This window comes from Alosa pseudoharengus, unplaced genomic scaffold (assembly GCF_046254945.1).
Source record: "Alosa pseudoharengus isolate Yale_2024_CS ecotype anadromous, Long Island Sound unplaced genomic scaffold, YU_APseudo_1.1 YU_APseudo_1.1_scf_7, whole genome shotgun sequence".
NCBI lineage: Eukaryota > Metazoa > Chordata > Actinopteri > Clupeiformes > Clupeidae > Alosa > Alosa pseudoharengus.
Genome location: NW_027468859.1, coordinates 2,630,990 through 2,655,989, shown reverse-complemented (window position 1 = coordinate 2,655,989; position 25,000 = coordinate 2,630,990). Strand labels below are relative to the sequence as shown.

General features: G+C 44.0%; 2 protein-coding genes across 4 annotated transcripts in view; both read right to left on the bottom strand.

Annotated features, from left to right (window-relative positions):
- Positions 1-9,486, bottom strand: part of lin9 (lin-9 DREAM MuvB core complex component) — a 21,403-nt gene extending 11,917 nt beyond the window's left edge. Inside the window, exons 1-6 of the mRNA XM_076272306.1 lie at positions 9,435-9,486; positions 7,508-7,540; positions 5,459-5,520; positions 4,019-4,123; positions 3,580-3,710; positions 677-802 (exon numbers count right to left, since the gene is read on the bottom strand). Coding sequence (XP_076128421.1) covers positions 677-802; positions 3,580-3,710; positions 4,019-4,123; positions 5,459-5,520; positions 7,508-7,540; positions 9,435-9,465 — 488 coding nt within the window. The 5' untranslated portion in view covers positions 9,466-9,486. The remainder of the gene's footprint in view (positions 1-676; positions 803-3,579; positions 3,711-4,018; positions 4,124-5,458; positions 5,521-7,507; positions 7,541-9,434) is intronic.
- A 262-nt stretch (positions 9,487-9,748) lies between these two features.
- The window catches only part of parp1 (poly (ADP-ribose) polymerase 1), a 36,183-nt gene continuing 20,931 nt past the window's right edge, over positions 9,749-25,000 (bottom strand). Inside the window, exons 12-24 of one of the 3 annotated variants that reach the window (XM_076272409.1) lie at positions 23,649-23,781; positions 22,413-22,608; positions 19,332-19,382; positions 19,150-19,227; positions 18,880-18,963; positions 18,601-18,723; positions 18,235-18,363; positions 16,590-16,688; positions 15,397-15,549; positions 12,526-12,653; positions 12,303-12,364; positions 11,751-11,865; positions 9,749-10,716 (exon numbers count right to left, since the gene is read on the bottom strand). In XM_076272409.1, coding sequence (XP_076128524.1) covers positions 10,635-10,716; positions 11,751-11,865; positions 12,303-12,364; positions 12,526-12,653; positions 15,397-15,549; positions 16,590-16,688; positions 18,235-18,363; positions 18,601-18,723; positions 18,880-18,963; positions 19,150-19,227; positions 19,332-19,382; positions 22,413-22,608; positions 23,649-23,781 — 1,433 coding nt within the window. In that variant the 3' untranslated portion in view covers positions 9,749-10,634. Of the gene's footprint in view, positions 10,717-11,750; positions 11,866-12,302; positions 12,365-12,525; positions 12,654-15,396; positions 15,550-15,591; positions 15,664-16,589; positions 16,689-18,234; positions 18,364-18,600; positions 18,724-18,879; positions 18,964-19,149; positions 19,279-19,331; positions 19,383-22,412; positions 22,609-23,648; positions 23,782-25,000 lie in introns of those variants that run through there. The other 2 variants (XM_076272408.1, XM_076272410.1) reach the window with 2 other exon arrangements.

Below are 25,000 nucleotides of genomic sequence, written 5' to 3'. Positions count from 1 at the left end.
GAGGGAGAGAGAGACAGAGAGAGAGAGAAAGAGAGCGAGAGAGAGACAGGGAAAGAGAGATGGAAAGAGAGAGAGGGAGACAGAGACAGAGAGAGAGGGAGAGAGAGAGGGAGAGAGACAGAGAAAGAGAGATGGAAAGAGAGAGAGACAGAGAGAGAGGGAGAGAGAGGGAGAGAGACAGAGAAAGAGAGATGGAAAGAGAGAGAGAAAGAGAGAGAGAGAGAGGGGCAGAGACGGAAAGCAAGAGAGAAAGAGAGAGGGACAGAGAGATGGAGAAAGAGTTCATCATTCATCATTCAGGGGCAGCCGTGGCCTACTGGTTAGCGCTTCAGACTCGTAACCGGAGGGTTGCCGGTTCGAACCCCGACCAGTAGGGCTGAAGTGCCCCCTTACTGCTCCCCGAGCGCCGCTGTTGTTGCAGGCAGCTCACTGCGCCGGGATTAGTGTGTGCTTCACCTCACTGTGTGCTGAGTGTGTTTCACTAATTCACAGATTGGGATAAATGCAGAGACCAAATTTCCCTAACGGGATCAAAAGAGTATATATACTTATACAATACTCATCTTGTGTAGATTGATGAATCTCACGAGACAATGCCCATCTCAGGCATCCTATGTGGTTGAGGTGTGTGTGTATAACAGTGTGTGTGTAGTGTGAGGTGTGTGTGTATAGGTACCGTCTGGGCTTCCCCATGAGTCTGCGGATGGTACCCCACTCCACACGTGTGAGCTTCCTGGTCTTCAGATGGGGGAACGAGTCCTTCAGGCACAGGCAGAAGTCATTGTCTCCCTCAAACAGCGGTCTACACACACACACACACACCACACTCAAATTAGATTCCCGGTACATCCTGGCATCGTGTACTGGCCCTGGCCGGTTTACCCCCATGTTTGTGATAAGATGTGAAGAATCACATATCTGGCTATTATTTTAATAAAAATGTGTTTTACACAAAAATAATTCTGTGGAAATGCATGGATTCCAGTTGCTGCTACTGGAAGAAACTGGAATCCATGCATTTCCACTGAATTATTTTTGGAATCTGATCCCTTATCATACCTGTTCATTCTTACTCGTCGCTCGACTTATCGTGACTAAATTCAAGATGGCTGCAAACGCTAAACTTCGTGAAGATACTGTCTGTATAAATCGTCTTGTAAGTAAACTACCAGTGCTTTTTCAAAGTTCTCAATGTCTCGTTTTAAATGTCAGGGCCCTCGGAAGTCTACCAATGAAGTGTGGAGATACATTGAGCCTCGTAAATGGTGTAAAACAGTGATTTATTTGCATGGCTAGCCCGATGCCGAAGCACCACCATTGAAAAAGCTGTTGATAGCATCGGCTAACTAGCGCCAGATTTTGGAGTGCAGGGGACAAGCCGAGATGGGCTATGAGACATCCGTTCACACTCGGTATCATGTTTCAACACACTTTAGGTCAATATCACACCGGAATTCTCCTTTAAATTCATCAATTAGACAACAGAATCAGTAGGGTACCAGTTTTGTTCCATTGTACCAGGCCTACTGTATGTCAAAAGCAGGCTCGGATGAAGCTGGGAAGGATTAAACACACGGTTTCCACACCGCGGTAATCAACAGTGATAATCATGATATTTGAAATGAAAACGGTAATTGTTATCGTCAACATTTTTATCGCGGTTTACCATTATACCGGTAATTGTTACATCCCTACTTGGAAACCTTTCCTATGGATATAATCTGCCTTGTTGATGGATGCCGCTTTAATGGGCTCTTGCGTCCCATTAATGCAGCCAATGACGTTTGGAAAGCCTGATATAGCCAAGGCCCGTTAATTGACAACTCACTCAAAGATAATGTCTAGTTTTAGCGTAAGGCAAACTTAAAATATAAAATATAATTTAAATATAATATATATATATATATATATATATATATACAGGCTTGGAATTTCACCATTCTGGGGGCAAGGCCACTTGGCCTTCAGTTAGGCATATTTGGTGGGGGGCACAAAGGCCACATGTCAGGGCACCAAGGCCAGTTAACTATACAGTAGTAGGCTATAAAAATGATCAAAGTTGTATTTAGCCTATTCACTGCAGTAGACCTGCATCACTGTATGAAACATTACAAAAACATGAAACATGACATATTACATAAAACTGTAAATCATCTGATCATCTAATAAAAACAGATATCTAGGCTATATATAAAATGTATTTTATATTTGGCCTGCTATGAAATCATGTATTGAACAATTTAAATGTAGCACAGCTCAGCTTTAAGAAACTCAAATAGCCTAGATGCATGCTTAGCATTTTGTGATCATTAAGGCTACTTTCACAAACTCTTAGTCAGCTGTCCTCTGATTTACCAATATCTAGGCGATATTTGTAAAATTTATTTTGTATTTGGCCCGTTATGAAATCATGTGGAACAATTTAAACACATTGTAAAACTTAAAGCCCAAATTTGGAGACATCCATGCATGTCGAAATTTACTGCAAATTCAAAACTGGATTACTCTGGAACGGCTAACTGTACAGGGGACTGCTTTACACCTTTGTGTTCGGTAAGGTCTGCTGTTTATTCTGATATGTGGTTTGTCATGTGTTAAAAGAAAGAAGGGTTTGTGAAGTATTCCACCGAGATGAATGGATAGGGAGATCATGGACGCAAAACCTTCAGTAGAATGTATGATTAAATTGAATTATATTATTTACTTTTCTCGCGAACCGTTCAACACAGCAATTATCGGCTAATTATCGGCTAACATCGTTTAAAAGCTGAGAAAAAGCTCTTTCATGTGATACTTGTGATGTCTGTGTGATGAATAGCTGTCACTTTCTTGTCACTTTAATTTGCGCTGGGAATGCTAAGATTATTTTGACAGGCCACAGGCTAAATAAAAATCGCTATTAGTAGGACACAAAGCAGAATATTGAAAGAAGGGGGCACCAAGGCCACCGTGGCCTGTAAACCTCTGATTTTCAAAGGGGCTTCACGGCCAATGCAAGGGGCTACAACGGCCATGGCCGTCGTGAAATTCCTACCCTGTGTGTATATATATATGTGAATATATATATATATATATATATATATATATATATATATATATAGATAATGTCTAGCTTTAGCGCAACTTTGCGCACTGACTGACAAACAGTTGCTATGCTGACATGCTCTGTGTCTGTACAAACTACCAGGTTAAGTTCAGAGCCTATGTTACCATGGCGACTTACATATCCTGACCATTTTGGAACCGAAATCCCAGGATTACTGCTTAGGCTACTCTGGGTTAACATACCCAGTTAAGCCAGTAAACCTGCTTTCTGGAATAGCCCCAGTAAGAACCAAACTAGATTTTGTTCAAATCTACACACCCGTGGCTACTGAAAAATGTAAGGTTAATTTAGCAAATGTTATTTTGTTAAATATTAAAAAACATCGTTGTTTTAAGAATTTTCGAACTTAATGGTTGGTAATTAACACGTTTACGCTAGCTCACCTGTCGATGTTGGAGTAGAACCACTCAGGTAGCTGGCTAGCTCACCTGTCGATGTTGGAGTAGAACCACTCAGGTACCTGGCTAGCTCACCTGTCAATGTTGGAGTAGAACCACTCGTAGATGCACCACTTGTGGGCTTTGGGCAGCTTGAGAAGGTTGCGTAGCCGCAGGCCGATCCTCTGAGACGCTCTCTTATCTGGAGTCCCCACGCCCGCCAGCTTCTGTAAGGACACACGGACACACACACACACACACGCACACACACACGCACGCACACACACGCACACGCCACCATCACGCCGTTACACACCGGGACCGCTCAACAGAAACACACAACAGGTCATGTCAACCTGATGAAAATGCAGTGTGTGGGTGTATCTAGCTGTGAGACAGAAAATACACATGCGCACACACACACACAGGTCACCAGTATGCCCTCATCAGGTATCAAAAGGCATTGATGGCTCTAAGGTTACCTCGGGAGCAATAGTGACTCTTTAGGGCATTTCTTATGTGATTGACCTCTCACCTGAGGGGCGGTGGTGACTCTCTGGCTCCTCCTAGGGGACCGGGTGGGTACCGGCCGCTCCTCCTCCTCACATGACAGACGAGTTCTCTTGGAGCTCCGTGTGGGCTGCCAAACACAAACAAATAAATATAATACACAAACAAATAAATATAATACACAAACAAATAAACACACATGACATTCAGATACAATACATGAACAAATACATATCATAGCAGGCCTGCACTACAGGTGATCTACACTACAGGTGATCTGCACTACAGGTGATCTACACTACAGGTGTTCTGCACTACAGGTGATCTGCACTACAGGTGATCTACACTACAGGTGATGTCTCATAGCAGGCCTGCACTACAGGTGATCTACACTACAGGTGATCTGCACTACAGGTGATCTGCACTACAGGTGATCTACACTACAGGTGATCTGCACTACAGGTGATCTGCACTACAGGTGATCTGCACTACAGGTGATCTACACTACAGGTGATCTGCACTACAGGTGATCTGCACTACAGGTGATGTCTCATAGCAGGCCTGCACTACAGGTGATCTGCACTACAGGTGATCTGCACTACAGGTGATCTGCACTACTGATCTACACTACAGGTGATCTGCACTACAGGTGATCTGCACTACAGGTGATCTACACTACAGGTGATCTGCACTACAGGTGATGTCTCATAGCAGGCCTGCACTACAGGTGATCTGCACTACAGGTGATCTGCACTACAGGTGATCTGCACTACAGGTGATGTTCCCATAGCAGGCCCAAAAAGAGTTGTTCAGCAGTGAAGACCATATGAAATGAACACATTATGCACTTTCTCTCTTTCTAGAGTTTTGAAAGAGGGCTTATTGGTCAGATATATTATATTATTATAAAGAGGGCTTATTGGTCAGATATATTATATTAATATAAAGATATATTATATTATAAAGATATATTATATTATTATAAAGATATATTACATTATATTATTATAAAGATATATTATATTATTATAAAGAGGGATTATTATAAAGATATATTACATTATACTATTATAAAGATATATTATATTATAAAGATATATTATATTATATTATTATAAAGATATATATGATATTATAAAGATATATTATATTATTATAAAGAGGGCTTATTATAAAGATATATTACATTATACTATTATAAAGATATATTATATTATAAAGATATATTATATTATATTATTATAAAGATATATATGATATTATAAAGATATATATTATTATAAAGATATATTATATTATATTATTATAAAGAGGGCTTATTATAAAGATATATTATATTATTATAAAGATATATATTATATTATAAAGATATATTATATTATATTATTATAAAGATATATATTATATTATAAAGATATATTATATTATATTATTATAAAGAGGGCTTATTGGTCAGAAATCTCACCGTCTCCAGAGTGGGCAGAGTGCTCCGTCCTCTGGTGTTGTGGGACTTCAGTAAGCTCCCCTCTGGATGCAAACACAGACCAAACCAATCAATCAGGATCAATACGTTATGAGCTAAATGCTCAACAGTTATTACACACAAAGTTATTTGCTATATGTGCACTTCACCTTGCAGACACCAAATCAGAACTGAACATTGAGCTAAAAAACACAAGTCATTTGCAGTTCACAGACGCCAGCACACCCAGCAATGCCCCCACCCCAGTAATGCCCCCACCCCAGCACACCCAGCAATGCCCCCACTCCAGCACACCCAGCAATGCCCCCAGCACACCCAGTAATGCCCCCACCCCAGCACACCCAGTAATGCCCCCAGCACACCCAGTAATGCACCCACCCCAGCACACCCAGTAATGCCCCCAGCACACCCAGTAATGCCCCCAGCACACCCAGCAATGCCCCCACCCCAGCACACCCATTAATGCCCCCACCCCAGCACACCCATTAATGCCCCCACCCCAGCACACCCAGTAATGCCCCCACCCCAGCACACCCAGTAATGCCCCCAGCAATCCCAGTAATGCCCCCACCCCAGCACACCAAGCAATGCCCCCACCCCAGCACACCCAGTAATGCCCCCAGCACACCCAGTAATGCCCCCACCCCAGCACACCCAGCAATGCCCCCACCCCAGCAATGCCCCCACCCCAGCACACCCAGTAATGCCCCCACCCCAGCACACCCAGAGTTATCTGTGCAGTTCGGGCTCATATCGGCCCCTGCGCATGCTCCCAGCCTGCTGCTGGACAACGCAAACTCTCATTCTGCAAAGCACAGAATGCACAGACAACAAACAGAGGGAGAGTTGTGACACAGCATTTCATTACTATCCTGCATCTCACACACATATAAAGCATTTCATTACTATCCTGCATCTCACACACATATAAAGCATTTCATTACTATCCTGCATCTCACACACATATAAAGCATTTCATTACTATCCTGCATCTCACACACATATAAAGCATTTCATTACTATCCTGCATCTCACACACATAAAGCATTTCATTACTATCCTGCATCTCACACACATATAAAGCATTTCATTACTATCCTGCATCTCACACACACATAAAGCATTTCATTACTATACTGCATCTCACACACACATATAAAGCATTTCATTACTATCCTGCATCTCACACACACATAAAGCATTTCATTACTATACTGCATCTCACACACACACATTACTATACTGCATCTCACACACACATAAAGCATTTCATTACTATACTGCATCTCACACACACATAAAGCATTTCATTACTATACTGCATCTCACACACATATAAAGCATTTCATTACTATCCTGCATCTCACACACATATAAAGCATTTCATTACTATACTGCATCTCACACACACATAAAGCATTTCATTACTATACTGCATCTCACACACACATAAAGCATTTCATTACTATCCTGCATCTCACACACACATAAAGCATTTCATTACTATCCTGCATCTCACACACACATAAAGCATTTCATTACTATACTGCATCTCACACACACATAAAGCATTTCATTACTATACTGCATCTCACACACACACAGCATTTCATTACTATACTGCATCTCTGACACATAAAGCATTTCATTACTATCCTGCATCTCACACACACATAAAGCATTTCATTACTATACTGCATCTCACACACACATAAAGCATTTCATTACTATACTGCATCTCTGACACATAAAGCATTTCATTACTATACTGCATCTCTCACACACATAAAGCATTTCATTACTATACAGCATCTCACACACACACAGCATTTCATTACTATACTGCATCTCACACACACATAAAGTATTTCATTACTATACTGCATCTCTGGTACTCTGTCATCAAATACCAGAAATTACAGCCTGGGAGTGATGGAAAGTTCAACAGCCATCTGAGAGACTAAAAGAGGATATCAGACAAATATTATGTGTATGATGGCATTCTGTGATGATAGAGAACAGTCGACCCACCTCTGAGACTGACCAGGGCTTTGGCCGACGAACCTGCAAAGCAAAAGAAAAGCACCTCATGTTGGAAAGTAAAACCACTTTAGATAAATGCGCTATGTAAGAAAAAGTTATTTACTTACTACTACCGTCTTTCAGAGTTGTTAACCCTGCCCTTTTAAAGTTGTGGAAATAGAAGAAGTATAGGCCTTAGGCTTCCCATGCAGGCTAAACACCACCCCCTATTTTCCCAGTGTCCTTTGGTATGCAAAGTAACATTTTTCAACACAACACTCAATTTTCGTTGACATGTAATTGGCGAAATTGAACATTAGAGAGATTAGATTTGGGGATGGCCTTGGAGTCTGGCTGGCTCATATTCAGTGAGGTGAAGTTCCATGAAATAATTGAGGCTGTCATCATTTAAGGGCAACTCCACGCAAAACTGTAATATATCCATAACGCCAACTAAATACCACGGAATTGCCCTTAAACGTGAGCGCAGATTTGTGTTTATATTTATCATAGGCCTATGTGAGAAAGATTTCTCACATGCAAGTGGAATAGGGTTAACACAGCAATAGGCTACTAAGTCGTTGCAGTGTGCGATATATAACGGGCAGTTTATTTCGCGTTTTCAGAATCAGTCTTCGGATGGAAACTTTCCCATTTCAGCCCGCTGGTGTTCGCGCTCGCAAGCTGTGGTCGCTGACGTTTCCTTTTTGACATTTTCCTTGTCTAGCCTACAGCAAGCGCACACATCAACAATAACAATTAGGCTACAGTGTTCTCGTTGACTGGAATGGAGGGAAATCGGTGATTTTGTTTGATATTGACATGGCAACGAACCGCGAATGTAGGCATATTGTGCAGGCTACGGTTACGGAGTCAAGTGAGGTGGAAAGTTATATAAATTAGGCTACTCAGATATAGCTACATTTTAAAATGAACGAACTAAAATAAAATACATTTAAATTAAATACTCATTAATTATTTTCAAAAGCTGAGCCGCATCAGAGGGATCAAAGAGCCGGAGCCGCGGGTTGCCGACCCCTGAAGTCTAGACAGGGAAGAATATGGATCGGTTGCAGATATGCATAGGTCCTTTGATTAACGTCCAGTAACTCTTGATTGTGGAAGATATGCAAAAAATACTACCCACACATGTCTTAATGGCTCGTTTAAGTGTTTTCTTTTTTCCCCTTTTGTTGACAAAATGATTCAACATTCAATTAGTTGTTTACGTTACATTATTGCAAATGTAAACATGTTGCGTAATTTGTGTTCATGTCGTGGGCACACAAGAATAGTTGCGTCTCGAAAATGCAGTTAAAATTTCAGGCAAGTGGCATATCACACTAACTTAACGTTGGTCTGAAAACTATAGATATGTGGTTGTCTTGAAAACAAATCGTTCTGTCAATAATAATTATCAGATGGCTTGCTAACACGGTTGTTATTGTTGGTCCGTATCCTAAACCAACCAATGTATTAGCGGGCTCCGATGGGTGTTTGTTGACAGTTTTTAACTTCCCCTCAAATAAAAACTTAAACGACTTTTACTGCTATTTTGAGTTTTGTTTAATGTTTAGTAAAACAAGGCCAGCTACAGATAGGCTCCAAATGAATTATGCACTAACACCTGGTGTACCCACTGCCACACCAATATTATTTTTAGTAACTTTAGCTGGCTAGCCCAGTTAGCTGAGAGGTATACTTCAGTAAGCCTCCTAGGAAAAAGCTTGCTAGCAAGCTAGCTAGATGACAAGCTTGCCAGGGTCCTTAGCTAGCTATCGCTAGCTACTTGTTCGCTCGTTGCATTCATTAGGTGGTTACATGGACCGTTTGTGAACTTGTACACGTCTCTTTACATGTCCGTAACATATCTTGCTCAGTGGACATAAATACGAGCGGCACAACGATGGGCTGAAATCATTGTTTTGATACTTACTCTCATCTAAAAGCTGCTCCATCTCCGCCATCTTGAATTAGCCGCGCCGCTTTTTCAAAGCGCACCTAGCGGTGTGCATTGTGGGAAAGCGGCAGACAGGGAGGGCTGTTCGAACCGAAAACCCATTGCGGGATTTAATGTCGTTTCCAATGACATGTAACGTTAACTTTACCGGTAAATGATTAGTTGTTCAGTTTGTGGACATAGCGAACAGTACAAATATGTTTAAATTCCAGGAAGCGCTTCCAGAAAGCTGAAATTCAGTCCCAAGGGTTCTTCTCATACTAAATAAAGAAATCATGAGTGTCAGTCTGTTTTCACAATGCTCAGTTGTCTTTTATTATAAGTTTTTATCTAACAAAAACTTTGCTTACTTGTTTAATCTATTACTGTGCCAACTTCAACAGCAAAGGAGAGAGAAAAAACAGCAGTGGAACAGAGCAATGACAAAAAAAAGACGTTACTACCGACCGATCAGATTACCTAGTATCAAATACATATTATCAACACATGGCATTTTACAGGAAAAATCCAATGGAGAGTTGCTGTCTTCCTTCACAACAAATGAAAGAATACTGCCTTTTTCTACCAAAATACTATCAAACCTCAGTTTGAACCTTGTTGGAAGGTGGTGTCCTATGAATTTACCAAAGCCTAACAGGATATTACAAATTAAGAAAAACAAAACTCTTTGTTGACGGATAAATGACGGAAGACGGAAATAAATGGAAGACTCGTGTTGCCTTGACAATTGATGGGAATAGCTCTTCCCAACTGTATCAAGCAAACTTCTGAGATAATTTAAATGGGAAAGCAGCTTTGTCCTCCAGAGGGTGCTTTCCCCCGGGGTTAAACTGAGGGCGATCCCAACACAGCAAGTAAGAGGAGGCGTGCGGCCATCTTGCTAAGCCTACCCAAAGCTCACGGCAGCGGCTATGAGCCATGTACAAGTATACAGTATCACAAATGAGAAAGCAGGATGGGCAGGTGAGTGTGTTTTGGTAAATTCCTGCCTCTTCAGTTCCTGGGGATGGCAAGGGTGTGTGGGTGTGCGTGTGTGTGTGTATGTGTGTGTCAATGGATTAGGGCCCAGTGGTGGGCCAGTGGTGATGTCCAGGACCACAGGATCCCCATCCCATGGGCCGAGGTCAGAGGTGAGAGGTCAGAGGTGAGAGGTCAACGGTGAGGTCACCCCTGTCCTCACCACAGGGACGTCTGGTAGTTGAAACGGATCTTCAGCAGGTACTTGAGGTTCACCTGAGCGACGTCGTATACAATGTATCTGAGGAGGAGCAGTTAAGGGAAATATGTCTGGGTAGAGGGGTGTCCGTATCCACACACAGCATCACTATAAATAAACAAACAAAAACACAAACATAACATGGCATCACCAAAAGCATTTATACCTCCAGAGCATCCATCCATCGTTTCTGTAGCTACAGGTTCATCATAACATGGCATCACCAAACCATGATCACCAAACGCATGATTGTTATAATTTTGTACTACATTCCAAATTAACCCATTTATTTGTATAGCTTTCCAATATTCCATCCTATCCATCATTCCAATATTCCATCCTATCCATCATTCCAATATTCCATCCTATCCATCATTCCAATATTCCATCTCATCCATCATTTCTGTATCTACAGCTTCATCTAGCTCTCAGTGGAAGAACACTGCCCCTCTTCTTTTGGAATAACTGGTACCTACCTCACCTGGGGGTTGGGGACACACACCTGATCGCTAGGTGTGCACAACGCCACACCTGACAATACCGCTGCAATACTAGGTGGAGTACCACTAGATGGCGTTGAGACATAGACAAGAGGTCCCTGACCAGTGGCCCTGCATTGGTGGCATTTATAACCAGCCTGTCTGAATTCCACATGCAGGAAACCCCACGGAAGGCATCAGAACTAAGTATAAGTATAGTATAGTATAAGTATAGTATAAGTATAAATACTCTTTTGATCCCGTGAGGGAAATTTGGTCTCTGCTTTTATCCCAATCTGTGAATTAGTGAAACACACACAGCACACAGTGAACACAATGAATGGTGAAGCACACACTAATCCTGGCACAGTGAGCTGCCTGCAACAACAGTGGTGCTCGGGGAGCAGTGAGGGGTTAGGTGCCTTGCTCAAGGGCACTTCAGCCGTGCCTACTGGTCGGGGTTCGAACCGGAAACCCTCCGGTTACAAGTCTGAAGTGCTAACCAGTAGGCCACGGCTGCCCCAACTGGCCAACCAAGAGCTGGGGTCAGCTGTCCGGTCAGCCGCCCGTTGGGCCACACAGGAGAGGAAAGGATACTCATTGTACAGCAGGCTGGTGTCCTCGATGTTGGTGGTGGAGCCTTTGCCCAAAGGCACGTCGACCCCATCCAGCTTCACCGTGGCACTGGGGTCCGGGGCAGTTCGGCCCACACCTGGTCAGCATGAGAGAGGGACCGTCAGACACAACACAACCAGCACACGAGGCCAGCAGCGGGCCAGCAGCGGGCCAGCACCAGGCCAGCAGCGGGCCATCAGCGGGCCATCAGCGGGCCAGCACCGGGCCAGCACCGGGACAGCAGCAGTCTCAAGCAATACCACCATCAGCTAAGTGACATGGTGTGTCCCAGAGACATTGTATAATATACAATACACAGAGTTAAAATAAGGCAATAGTGCAATACACAGAGTTAAAATAAGGCAAGAGTACTTGTGGACATTCCCATACATTACAAGGTGGGACTGTTGATATTATAAAATGTCAGATGACGAATCTCGTATACTGTATGATATTATAAAATGTCAGATGACGTATACTGTATGATGTTATAAAATGTCAGATGACGAATCTGTATGTGTTTTGTGTCCTCACCTTTAACACTGTGTTTACCCTTAGGTAATTTGGTGATGTGTGATGCCTTCTTCAGCTCATGCCTGTTGACAAACATGTGCATAAGCATTTAAACAACCACAAATGCCACATAGACAAACAAACAAAGCAAGCAAGCAAACAAACACACACTTCTAACCAGTCTGTTAACACATACACACACACACGCACACGCGCACGCATACACACAGTATGGAACACTCACATGTTGCCGAGGGCGACGTCGGCCAGCAGGATGAGACCGACCGGGTCAGCCTGGGAGGTGTGGCAGTAGTTGGCGCTCTTGGACACCATGTCGGCAAAGTACACGCCTTTACCAAACATGTAACCCGTCTGCAAACACACACACACACACACACACACACACACACACACACACACACACACACACACACACACACACACACACACACACACACACACACACACACACACACACACACACACACACACACACACACACACACACACACACACACACACACACACATTATCATCCAATGTCTGGCAAGCACTTCCAGTCTTTTGGACACTGGTGGATGTGGGAACGTGCGCGGACCCTGAGCACCACAGCATTCTATAGCGTTCTGCGGTTCTATCGTGTTCTCTGGGTAGACACAATAAAGAGTAAATGGTGGTTCTATAGCGTTCTCTGGGTGGACACTGGGTGGACGGTTCTATAGCGATTAGGGCTGGGACAACGCGTCGACGTAATCGATGACGTCGACGCAAAAAATACGTCGACGCAAAATATGAGCGTCGATTCGTCAAGCATAACGTGTGCTGCTAAATATTTTTAATTTTACACCTTCAGTGTTTTCCATACGTTGACTAATCTGTGGCTGGGCACCACGAAATCAAAACCGGCCACCACACATTGATGTTCTATGTTGTAGGCCTGCTATTTAAATTAAAGATAAGATAAAATAATTTAATTGAGCTGCACTTTTTACTCACACAGCCTTTCCTCGCCCCGGCCGCTCTCTCTCGTAACGAGCCCGCTGCTCCTCCTCTGCATGTGCATTTAACAAAATATTCACGATTGTTGAAGGATTGTTGTTGCCACATAGAAGCACTGCATAGAACACAGTGGGCTAAATTGCTATTAAATCCGCTTAGCATCGTGACCATGCTGCGCAAATTTGTTCAAAACCACTGCATTAAAGTTAAAGTAAACTCTGCTAAGGTCTTATCACAACATAGTACATTGAGGAGACTAAACGAAGTTAAGTTACAGTATGCAATCAAGCAGTAGCCCTATCTCAAAGCTAACATTAGAATACTGTTGGGATGTCAAGTTTAGCATGCTTACTTGCAGCTGCTTGTATTACTCATGCAGGGCTCATTTTATTGACTCTGTTTGCAAAATCCCGATGGAAATGGAAAAGTGTTTTCCAAGACTCAAAAGTGCTTGTCCAAAGGAGAAGTACGAACTGTTATTTGAACAAACTACGTTATGAATTGCATCCACACATCAGCAGCCTTTTAACTGTGTTAATGTTAATTGCAAGGATTCCCACACGAACGTCTTAAAATGACAGGCACTCAATTAAGCATATACACGCGCCTACTGAACTTTATTGAATGCTACCTCTGACTAAGAATGCATTACTTTGCACTTGTACTTGCACTTCAGTCTTTTATTTTGGAATCTTAAGAGCAATAAACATATATTGCAATGTTAAAGAATTCATGTTTTTTCATTCAGATAAATAAACATGTATAAGTTGCTATGTGAATTAATGGGGAGATAATCGATAATCGAATCGAATCGAAATCGAATCGGACTGAAAAAATGAATCGTTAGATTAATCGATGCATCGAAAAAATAATCGCTAGATTAATCGTTTAAAAAATAATCGTTTATCCCAGCCCTAATAGCGATCTGCGGTTCTATCGCGTTCTCTGGGTGGACACAATAAAGAGTAAATGGCGGTTCTATAGCGTTTTCTGGATGAACACAATAAATAGTAAATGGCGGTTCTATAGCGTTCTCTGGGTGGACACAATAAAGAGTAAATGGCGGTTCTATAGCGTTCTCTGGGTGGACACAATAAAGAGTAAATGGCGGTTCTATATCGTTCTCTGGGTGGACACAATAAAAAGTTAGAGGAAGCAGCGGGTCTTGGCCCAGTCATTAGACCAGGTCCCCACAAACCCCTTTATGCTAAATTCAGCGTATTTACTGAGTGATGGTTTCTGCTGTCTGGTCCATGATTACAGTCATAGCCATCTATGGTCATGTATCTATCTGTCGAGTTATCCACCCAGTGACTGTGGTCATGTATCTATCTGTTGAGTTGACCACCCTGTGACTGACATGTATCTGTTGATACCTGTTGAGTTGTCCACCCTGTGACTGTGGTCATGTATCTATCTGTTGAGTTGACCACCCTGTGACTGTGGTCATATCAGTTGAGTTGTCCACCCTGTGACTATGGTCATGTATCTATCTGTTGAGTTGTCCACCCTGTGACTGTGGTCATGTATCTATCTGTTGCGTTGTCCACCCTGTGACTGTGGTCATGTATCTATCTGTTGAGTTGACCACCCTGTGACTGTGGTCATATCAGTTGAGTTGTCCACCCTGTGACCTACATGTACCTGTTGAGTTGTCCACCATGTGACTGACATGTACCTGTTGAGTTGACCACCCTGTGACTGTGGTCATATCAGTTGAGTTGTCCACCCTGTGACCTACATGTACCTGTTGAGTTGTCCACCCTGTGACTGACATGTACCTGTTGAGTTGTCCACCCTGTGACTGTGGTCATGTATCTATCTGTTGAGTTGTCCATCCTGTGACTGTGGACATGTATCTATCTGTTGAGTTGTCCACCCTGTGACTGTGGACATGTATCTATCTGTTGAGTTGTCCACCCTGTGACTGTGGACATGTATCTATCTGTTGAGTTGTCCACCCTGTGACTGACATGTATCTGTTGATACCTGTTGAGTTGTCCACCCTGTGACTGACATGTATCTGTTGATATCTGTTGAGTTGTCCACCCTGTGACTGACATGTATCTGTTGTGCTGACCATCCTGCGACAGGTCGCGCTGTGACCGCTACTTACCACTGGAGCCTCGGGTGGCGCGATGCGCAGACCCTGCGACAGGATGCCGGCGTAGTTGGTGGCGCGTGACCCGTGCCACAGCAGCTGGCGGTTGTGCAGCTCCTCGAACGGACGGAAGCGCTGGTACTCACCCTCCCGCACCACCTTAAAGATCTACACAGGAGACATCGTTATATTCATACACTCGCCCTCCCGCACCACCTTAAAGATCTACACAGGAGACATCGTTATATTCATACACTCGCCCTCCCGCACCACCTTAAAGATCTACACAGGAGACATTGTTATATTCTCCCGCACCACCTTAAAGATCTACACAGGAGACATTGTTATATTCTCCCGCGCCACCTTAAAGATCTACACAGGAGACATCGTTATATTCTCCCGCGCCACCTTAAAGATCTACACAGGAGACATCGTTATATTCTCCCGCACCACCTTAAAGATCTACACAGGAGACATCGTTATATTCTCCCGCGCCACCTTAAAGATCTACACAGGAGACATCGTTATATTCTCCCGCGCCACCTTAAAGATCTACACAGGAGACATCGTTATATTCTCCCGCACCACCTTAAAGATCTACACAGGAGACATCGTTATATTCTCCCGCGCCACCTTAAAGATCTACACAGGAGACATTATATTCTCCCGCACCACCTTAAAGATCTACACAGGAGACATCATTATATTCTCCCGCACCACCTTAAAGATCTACACAGGAGACATCATTATATTCTCCCGCACCACCTTAAAGATCTACACAGGAGACATCATTATATTATCCCGCACCACCTTAAAGATCTACACAGGACACATCATTATATTCTCCCGCACCACCTTAAAGATCTACACAGGACACATCATTATATTCTCCCGCACCACTTTAAAGATTCATACATTCGCCCTCCCGGTAGTAACGTCCACAGGAAACGCTTTTACCACACACACACACTGTGTGTGTGTCAGGAGTGTGTTTGAGGATCTCACCTCTTCCACCTCCAGAGTATAGGTGTTGTGTGTGTCAGGAGTTTGTGTGAGGATCTCACCTCTTCCACCAGCGTATAGGTGTTGTGTGTGTCAGGAGTGTGTTCTCACCTCTTCCACCTCCAGAGTATAGGTGTTGTGTGTGTCAGCATGTGTGTGTGTGTGTGTGTGTGTGTGTGTGTGTGTGTGTGTGTGTGTGTTCTCACCTCTTCCACCTCCAGCGTGTAGGTGTTGTGTGTGGCCGCGTGTGTGTTCTTCACATACTGTTGGATGAGCTGAGCTTCATGTGAAGACTGATCAACAACCTGCAAAACACACACACACACACACACACACACACACACACACACACACAGACAATGTTAGAGCTCACAGCGTAGTGCTGCTCTAATGGAGCATTTCTTCTCTTTTTCGGAGATCTTTGTTTTGAGTTTCTCGTAGTTTATGAGAGCTTACCTCGATCTTTGTTTTTAATTTCTTGTAACTGATGAGAGCTTACCTCGATCTTTGTTTTAATTTCTTGTAACTGATGAGAGCTTACCTCGAACTTTGTTTTTACCCCTTAGAACCCGATTGACGCAAAGTGCGTCAAAAAACACACCCTTTCTTCTCTGTTACATTGCTCCGGAACTGTTCATCGCAGCGAGATGAAACTTTATAGCGTGACAGGGCAGAAGTGGGGCTTTCCAACGAGACCACGCACTTGTCTGTACGATCAAGTATGACATTTTAAAAAATCATGAAATTAAATCAAATTGCATCATATTTACAGCCTATACGTCTCTGCGTTCACCAGCGCACCCAATACTCTCGTTTGAATTACTCGCGAACCCGTGATCGCATAGATATGGCAAGCATATCAGATGAAAGAGGAGACACAGGGCTATCCATTGGTATCATGTATATAGATTCTTCTGGCTTATAAAAACAGATGAAGTGACTGCAAAATAATAACGTCATGTACACAAACCAACGCTGCACACCCATTACTCTCGTTTGAATTACTCGCGGACCCGTTATCAGATAGATAGACACAGAGCTATCGTTTGATGCCAAGTACATCCTTCTGGGTTATAAAACAGACGAAGTGACAGCAAAATAATAACTTCATATAGCTGGACCCCACGTTTTTGTCTGTTTTTGTGGCAAAGCATGTTTATAATCCAACGCTATCGTGTGTTTCTCTATGGCAAAGCATGTTCATAATCCGGTTTTGAGATCCTAGCAAATTCCTGCATGGCATCCAATTCAAGGCTCACATTGCATCCCAATTTATTCAACAAAGAAACCCCTTTTTTGCCTTTACTTTATTTATGGCAATGCAGTAAAAAGTTTAGAATCATGATGAGTGCATACACACACAGGCTAACACGCAAACTCGGGTCAAGTCAGGTCAGATCAGTTCGTGTCACAGATATGGAGCGCAGAAAGGTCATTTTTCATCACTAAATAAAAAAAGGCATTTATTTCCGTAAATCACACACCACACATTTCTGTAAATTGCTCAGCCCCAGAGTATCCCTCCAACATGGCAATTATATTGCCCGATTCAGGACAGTCTGCCCTACACACACATGAAATGCATGTAGAGCTATGAGCTTGCTGTGGTGAGATACATGTCAAAATATAAGACTTTTTATAATATGCTTTTTGTATTTTAATTCTTTAAAAATCTAAATAAATATATGGAAAAAAATGGATAGCCCAGACTCTGCTGAAAAAAACAATATATAATATGTGTGTATGGCACTTACAATGACCAGAATAAATCCTTATGAATAAAGGTAGTGAAAATGCCCTAAAACAGCTTAGGGTTCTAAGGGTTAATTTCTCATAGTTTATGGGGCCTACCTCGATCTTTGTTTTGAGTTTCTCGTAGTTGATGTCGATGGGGTCCTTTTTGTTGTCCTCGGCTCCTCCACGCAGCAGGCTGTAGGCCACCTCGATGTCCAGGAGGTTGTCCAGCATCTGGACTTTGGCCTTAGGACAGATAACACAGAATTACATACAATGACATACAATGATATACAATTACATAAAGTACATTTAACCCCTTAAATCAACCGACAAACCATCAAGATATCTTAACCCCTTAAATCAACCGACAAACCATCAAGATAACTTAACCCCTTAAATCAACCGACAAACCATCAAGATATCTTAACCCCTTAAATCCCAGCTGGCTGGTGAGCCAGGTCGGGAGGGCCTGTGACGTACCTGGATGTAGTCGAGGTTGCTGAGGAGGGGCGGCTTCTTCATGCCAAAGTCGTGGGGGATGAGAGTGTAGAAGCGATTAGACAGATCCAAAATGGTGGACTCTGAAGCACTGTCTGAGACCGCCTGTCAGAGGAAATGAATAGAGATTCGTCAATATATTTAAAAGAAAATCCAACTTGAGTTCATCCTTCAGACACACAACAACCATGACCATGCCAGAGACTTGTGCTTAACACTGCGTGTGCTAAAGGAGGTTGTGGAGGACGTCAGAGCAGAGACCTGCTGGACTTCGCTGAGGAGGGCGTATGCGTTCTGGATCTGTCTCTTGCTCAGCTTTCCCAGAGGCATCTTCTGCAGGTCGATCTGGAGGGGACACACACATTCATCTGTTATTGCAGTAGTTCTCTAGCTCAGCATCACATACATAGCTACAGACACACATGCGCGCGAGTCAGAGGTCGTGTCTGAGCTACACACACACGCGTGAGTCAGAGGCCGGGTCTGAGCTACAGACACAGACTACAGAGGTCAGAGGTCGTGAGCGCCCACCTCGAACTCCACCATGGCCTTCTTCATGCTCTCCACGTCGAAGATGGTGCGGATGAGCTCCTGGACCGGCTTGGCCAGCTTAGAATGGGTGCCTGCAGTGGCCGTCAGCTTCTTCACCGCCTCCTCGTCCTAACACACACACACACACACACACACACACACACACACACACACACACACACGTTAGAATGGGTGCCTGCACTGGCCGTCAGCTTCTTCACCGCCTCCTCGTCCTAACACACACACACACACCGCAACACACACACAGTACGCACATGCACACACACCACACAGACACCGCAACACACAACCACACACACACACACGCATACACACACGCACACGCACACACACACACCGCAACACACAACCACACACACACACACGCATACACACACGCACACGCACACACACACACCGCAACACACAACCACACACACACCGCAACACACAACCACACATACACACACACACACCGCAACACACAAACCACACACACACACACACACACACACACACACCGCAACACACAATCACATACACATCGCAACACACAACCACACACATACACCGCAACACACAAACCACACACACACCGCATCACACAACCACACATGCAAACGCACACAGTATACACATGCCCACACAAAGTATATGTATACAAGAGTGCACACACCCACACAAAAATACACACACATAGAGAACAGCAAATATAGTGAAGCAAAACGTAGTGTATGAAATATGCAAACCCATATTACCCATAAACCCGTGGAGAGCAGTGTTCTACCCAAACGTCCACATTACCCATAACCCCATAGAGAGCAGTGTTCTACCCAAACATATTACCCATAATCCCATAGAGAGCAGAGTTCTACCCAAACGTCCATATTACCCATAAACCCATAGAGAGCAGTGTTCTACCCAAACGTCCACATTACTCATAACCCCATAGAGCGCAGTGTTCTACCCAAACGTCCACATTACCCATAATCCCATAGAGAGCAGTGTTCTACCCAAAGGTCCACATTACCCAGTGTTTCCTCTATGTTGATTTGGTAGTGGCGGTCCGCCACGGTTTAATTTTCTTCCCCCACGGTATCAGAAATGGGGCAGACGCACAATAGTCGCAGTTGCCTTTTAAAGGATCCTGCCGACATTATGCCCCCCCGTTGGCGGCCGCTAACGTTGCAATTTAACAACAAGCAGAACTATTCAGAGGTTTGGGGCTGTCCAGTTTACCTCCACATAGTGTGTGGATGTGCTTATTGTCCAAACGTTTGCTTTCTTCTGAGTCACTATTAAACACCTCCACCAAAAACGTCACCGCGGTGGGTCCGTTTTAATAAGACAACGTTCAACTGGTCAGTTCTGACAGCTCACGTCCTGATATCAAACATCTGGAAACATTAAAACGATAAGTGAGTCACTAATATAATACAAATGGGAAATAGTCTATAGATGTAGTAATAGATGTAATGATGTTAAAGTAAATAGTTGTGTTGTATGACACGGAAAAGTTTATTTTTTAATGATTTGGGCTACACAGACGCACAAAGGCCGCACGACCTAAACGTTTATTACCCTTGTTGCTAAATGTGAAAATAAATTAGCAAAAAGAAGTGCAACCATTTTTTTTAAATTTCTAACGAATTAGGCTACAGAATGCTTAGCCTAGGCCAGGGATCGGCAAACTGCGGCCCGCCGAGCATTTTCATCCGGCCCGCCGAGCATTTCATTTGGTTATCAGGCTGCTCGCTATTTTTTTCCTGCGATAGAGACGACGTTGGTTAGCCTTACTGCAAACTGCTTTTCATTCTCCTTAGAGAACGTTTGCAATGTCAATGTCAAAACATCATGTTAAATAGAGATAACATCATGTTAAACTAAGTTAACTCTTAGTTATCTCCTTTGCAGCAGATCTAACGTGAACATTATGCGATCCATTTAATTGGGAACGCGTCTGCACTCACGAGAGGGAGAGAGAGCCGCAGGTTCCAGCTGGCTTGTCATTGTTGATAACTGATATCTCCTTCTTATAAGAAACTTTTAAAAGGAAATCATGAAGGCAACAGTAGTTCCCACTACTGACCATTTAAAAACTGTGAGAGGGCCCAGCCTTACTAGCCATTGCGGTGCAGGCAGAAGATCATTGAGAAATAAACGTGAATTAAAGCGACTGTCTTAAAGCGACAGTGCACAATTTATACATTTGTTAAACTGCATAAAATTAGCAGTATTTTTAAGCAATTAATATTTTAAAAGAAATACTTTTCATACTAAATTATAGGCTATAAAAACAATAGTTTTTTATGTATGTGTTGTTTGTTGTGCGGCAATTTTCAAAACCCAATGTGGCCCTTGAGCCAAAAAGTTTGCCCACCCCTGATCTAACAGCATGTATGCTACTCAGCATCAATGGACCACCTCTTTCTGAATTCCCCTATAACCGAGCCTTGGAGTTATTTTTCCAAAAGAAAAATTAAATGTGCACAGCAAGGCTTCTTTGAATTTTGGTTTCGCAACGAAGAATTTCTTGTAAAATTCATTTTGCAGACCTGTTGTAGATTCTCCAAAAATACAGTTCAATCACAACTGAAAATAATACCTCATTGAATAGAGTGTGTGAATAGAGGTTAATAAATATAATTGTTTGTGTTGCAGCGAAGTGTCAGTTGTCAGTTCCGTGGTGCTGGGACGGGGGGGGGGGGGAGTGTTCGGACGGGCCTGCCCCCACTGCTTAAAAAAATCCTAGAGGAAACACTGTTACCCATAACCCCATAGAGAGCAGTGTTCTACCCAAACGTCCACATTACCCATAATCCCATAGAGAGCAGTGTTCGACCCAAACGTCCACATTACCCATAACCCCATAGAGAGCAGTGTTCTACCCAAACGTCCACATTACCCATAATCCCATAGAGAGCAGTGTTCTACCCAAACGGCCACCTGTGTGATGTGTGCAAAACAGACCATCTCCAGCAGATAGAATTTACTGGGTTATCTGTGGTGTGTGTGTGTGTGTGTGTGTGTGTGTGTGTGTGTGTTAACTGTACCTGGCCGTAGTCGATCTCCAGGGGGTAGAGTGTGCTGGGTTATCTGTGGTATGTATGTGTGTGTGTGTGTGTGTGTGTGTGTGTGTGTGTGTGTGTGTGTGTGTGTGTGTGTACCTGGCCGTAGTCGATCTCCAGGGGGTAGAGTGTGCTGGGTTATCTGTGGTGTGTGTGTGTGTGTGTGTGTGTGTGTGTGTGTGTGTGTGTGTGTACCTGGCCGTAGTCGATCTCCAGAGGGTAGAACTTGTTGGGGTACTTGGTGAAGTTGGTGGAGGTCCAGGAGTTTCCGGTCTTCTCCTCGTAGACGTTGCGGAAGTTGTCCATCGCAGAGTTCTTGTCATAGAACTTGTCCAGCTTATTCCCTCCAATAGTGGTACCAACACGCCCCCATGATCTGAACACCCAGTACCTGCACGCACACACACACACACACGTTAAACACGCCCCCATGATCTGCACACCCAGTACCTGCACACACACACACACACACACACACACACACACACACGTACGTTAAACACGCCCCCATGACCTGAACACACACACACACACACGCACACACACACTCACACGCACACACACACACGTTGAACTATTTGTGGTTTGAACAAAAACTTCATACTAAAACACAAATCAGATGTTAGACTACATTTATAAATCCAGACCCAGACAGACCCAAGTAAGCCTCCATGCAGTTGTCCTGTTGTGACAACGGCCCTCATCATAATGACCAGACCATCCAAACAGCTTACAGTCAAGTCAAGTCAAGTCAAGTCAAGTCAAACTGTGTCTGTGGATTTATAGTGCATTTATATTTCATACACTGAGACAGGTAAGCCATTAGCTTGCTGACCTGTCCATCAGAGACAGGTAAAGCTGTCAATCAGAGACAGGTTAGCCGTTAGCTAACTAGCCGCTTGCTAGCCATTAGCTTGCTGACCTGTCCATTAGAGACAGGTAAAGCTGTCAATCAGAGACAGGTTAGCCGTTAGCTAACTAGCCGCTTGCTAGCCATTAGCTTGCTGACCTGTCCATTAGAGACAGGTAAAGCTGTCAATCAGAGACAGGTTATCCGTTAGCTAACTAGCCGCTTGCTAGCCATTAGCTTGCTGACCTGTCCATCAGAGACAGGTAAAGCTATCAATCAGAGACAGGTTAGCCGTTAGCTAACTAGCCGCTTGCTAGCCATTAGCTTGCTGACCTGTCCATCAGAGACAGGTAAAGCTGTCAATCAGAGACAGGTTAGCCGTTAGCTAACTAGCCGCTTGCTAGCCATTAGCTTGCTGACCTGTCCATTAGAGACAGGTAAAGCTGTCAATCAGAGACAGGTTAGCCGTTAGCTAACTAGCCGCTAGCTAGCCGTTAGCTTGCTGACCTGTCCATTAGAGACAGGTAAGCCGTTAGCTTGCTAGCCGTTAGCTTGCTGACCTGTCCATCAGAGCGACTCACCTCTTCTGCACGTCGTCCTCCAGCAGCTGCAGCTTGTAGTAGGAGTTGGTTCCCCGCACTATGTCCACCAGGCCAAGGGTGGCGCTGTAGATCTTCCCACTCTGGTCCAGCACATGAGCGCAGTTCTCCAGCCCTGAGGGGAGAAGAACACGCAGGCTCACGCACCCACAGACCTTTAAAGGCCCTGAACCCTGATCCTGAACCCTCCCCCACACTTACAGGCCAAAGCCCAATGTCAGCCCTGAACCCTCCCACACTTAAAGGGGAACTTGGCAGGATTAGCTCTATTTCCCCCTCTGCTGGAGAAGTTTAGGGGGGGCCGGATAGGTGTAGGCAGCTGCCATATTGGGGGCGGGATATGTGTAGGCAGCTGCCATATTGGTGTTACAGCACTAGAACTAACCCCATGCATTTCTAAGGAGTTCTGTGTGTCCGCGTTAGGGGTTCTGTGTCTCCGCGTTAGGAGTTCTGTGTCTCCACGTTAGGGGTTCTGTGTCTCCTCGTTAGGAGTTCTGTGTCTCCGCGTTAGGAGTTCTGTGTCTCCTCGTTAGGGGTTCTGTGTCTCCTCGTTAGGGGTTCTGTGTCTTCTCGTTAGGAAGTCTCTGGCTTATTCCCATCAGCATGTCCAACAGCAGTCATTTGGTTTTCAACCCAGACGTCCCACTGATTGCAGCATTACCACAGCTGAATTGATGGGGTCATTTTTTTTTTTTTTTTTTTTTTTTTTAAGTATATTTTTTGGGCTTTTTATGCCTTTAATTAGATAGGACAGTGGAGACTGACAGGAAGTGAGTGGGAGAGAGAGTCAGGGTGGGATCCGGAAAGGACCACGGGGCGGGAATCGAACCCGGGTCGCCGGCGTACGGTGCAGGTGCCCCAGCCAGTCGCGCCACTGCTGGGGCAAATTGATGGGGTCATTTGACATACGGCCCAGGTAAGTGGCATGTAGAATTCCATACTGCCAAGGTAAGTGGCATGTAGGTAAGTGGCATGTAGAATTCCATACTGCCAAGGTAAGTGGCATGTAGAATTCCATACTGCCAAGGTAAGTGGCATGTAGAATTCCATACTGCCAAGGTAAGTGGCATGTAGGTAAGTGGCATGTAGAATTCCATACTGCCAAGGTAAGTGGCATGTAGAATTCCATACTGCCAAGGTAAGTGGCATGTAGGTAAGTGGCATGTAGAATTCCATACTGCCAAGGTAAGTGGCATGTAGGTAAGTGGCATGTAGAATTCCATACTGCCCAGGTAAGTGGCATGTAGAATTCCATACTGCCCAGGTAAGTGGCATGTAGGTAAGTGGCATGTAGGTAAGTGGCATGTAGAATTCCATACTGCCCAGGTAAGTGG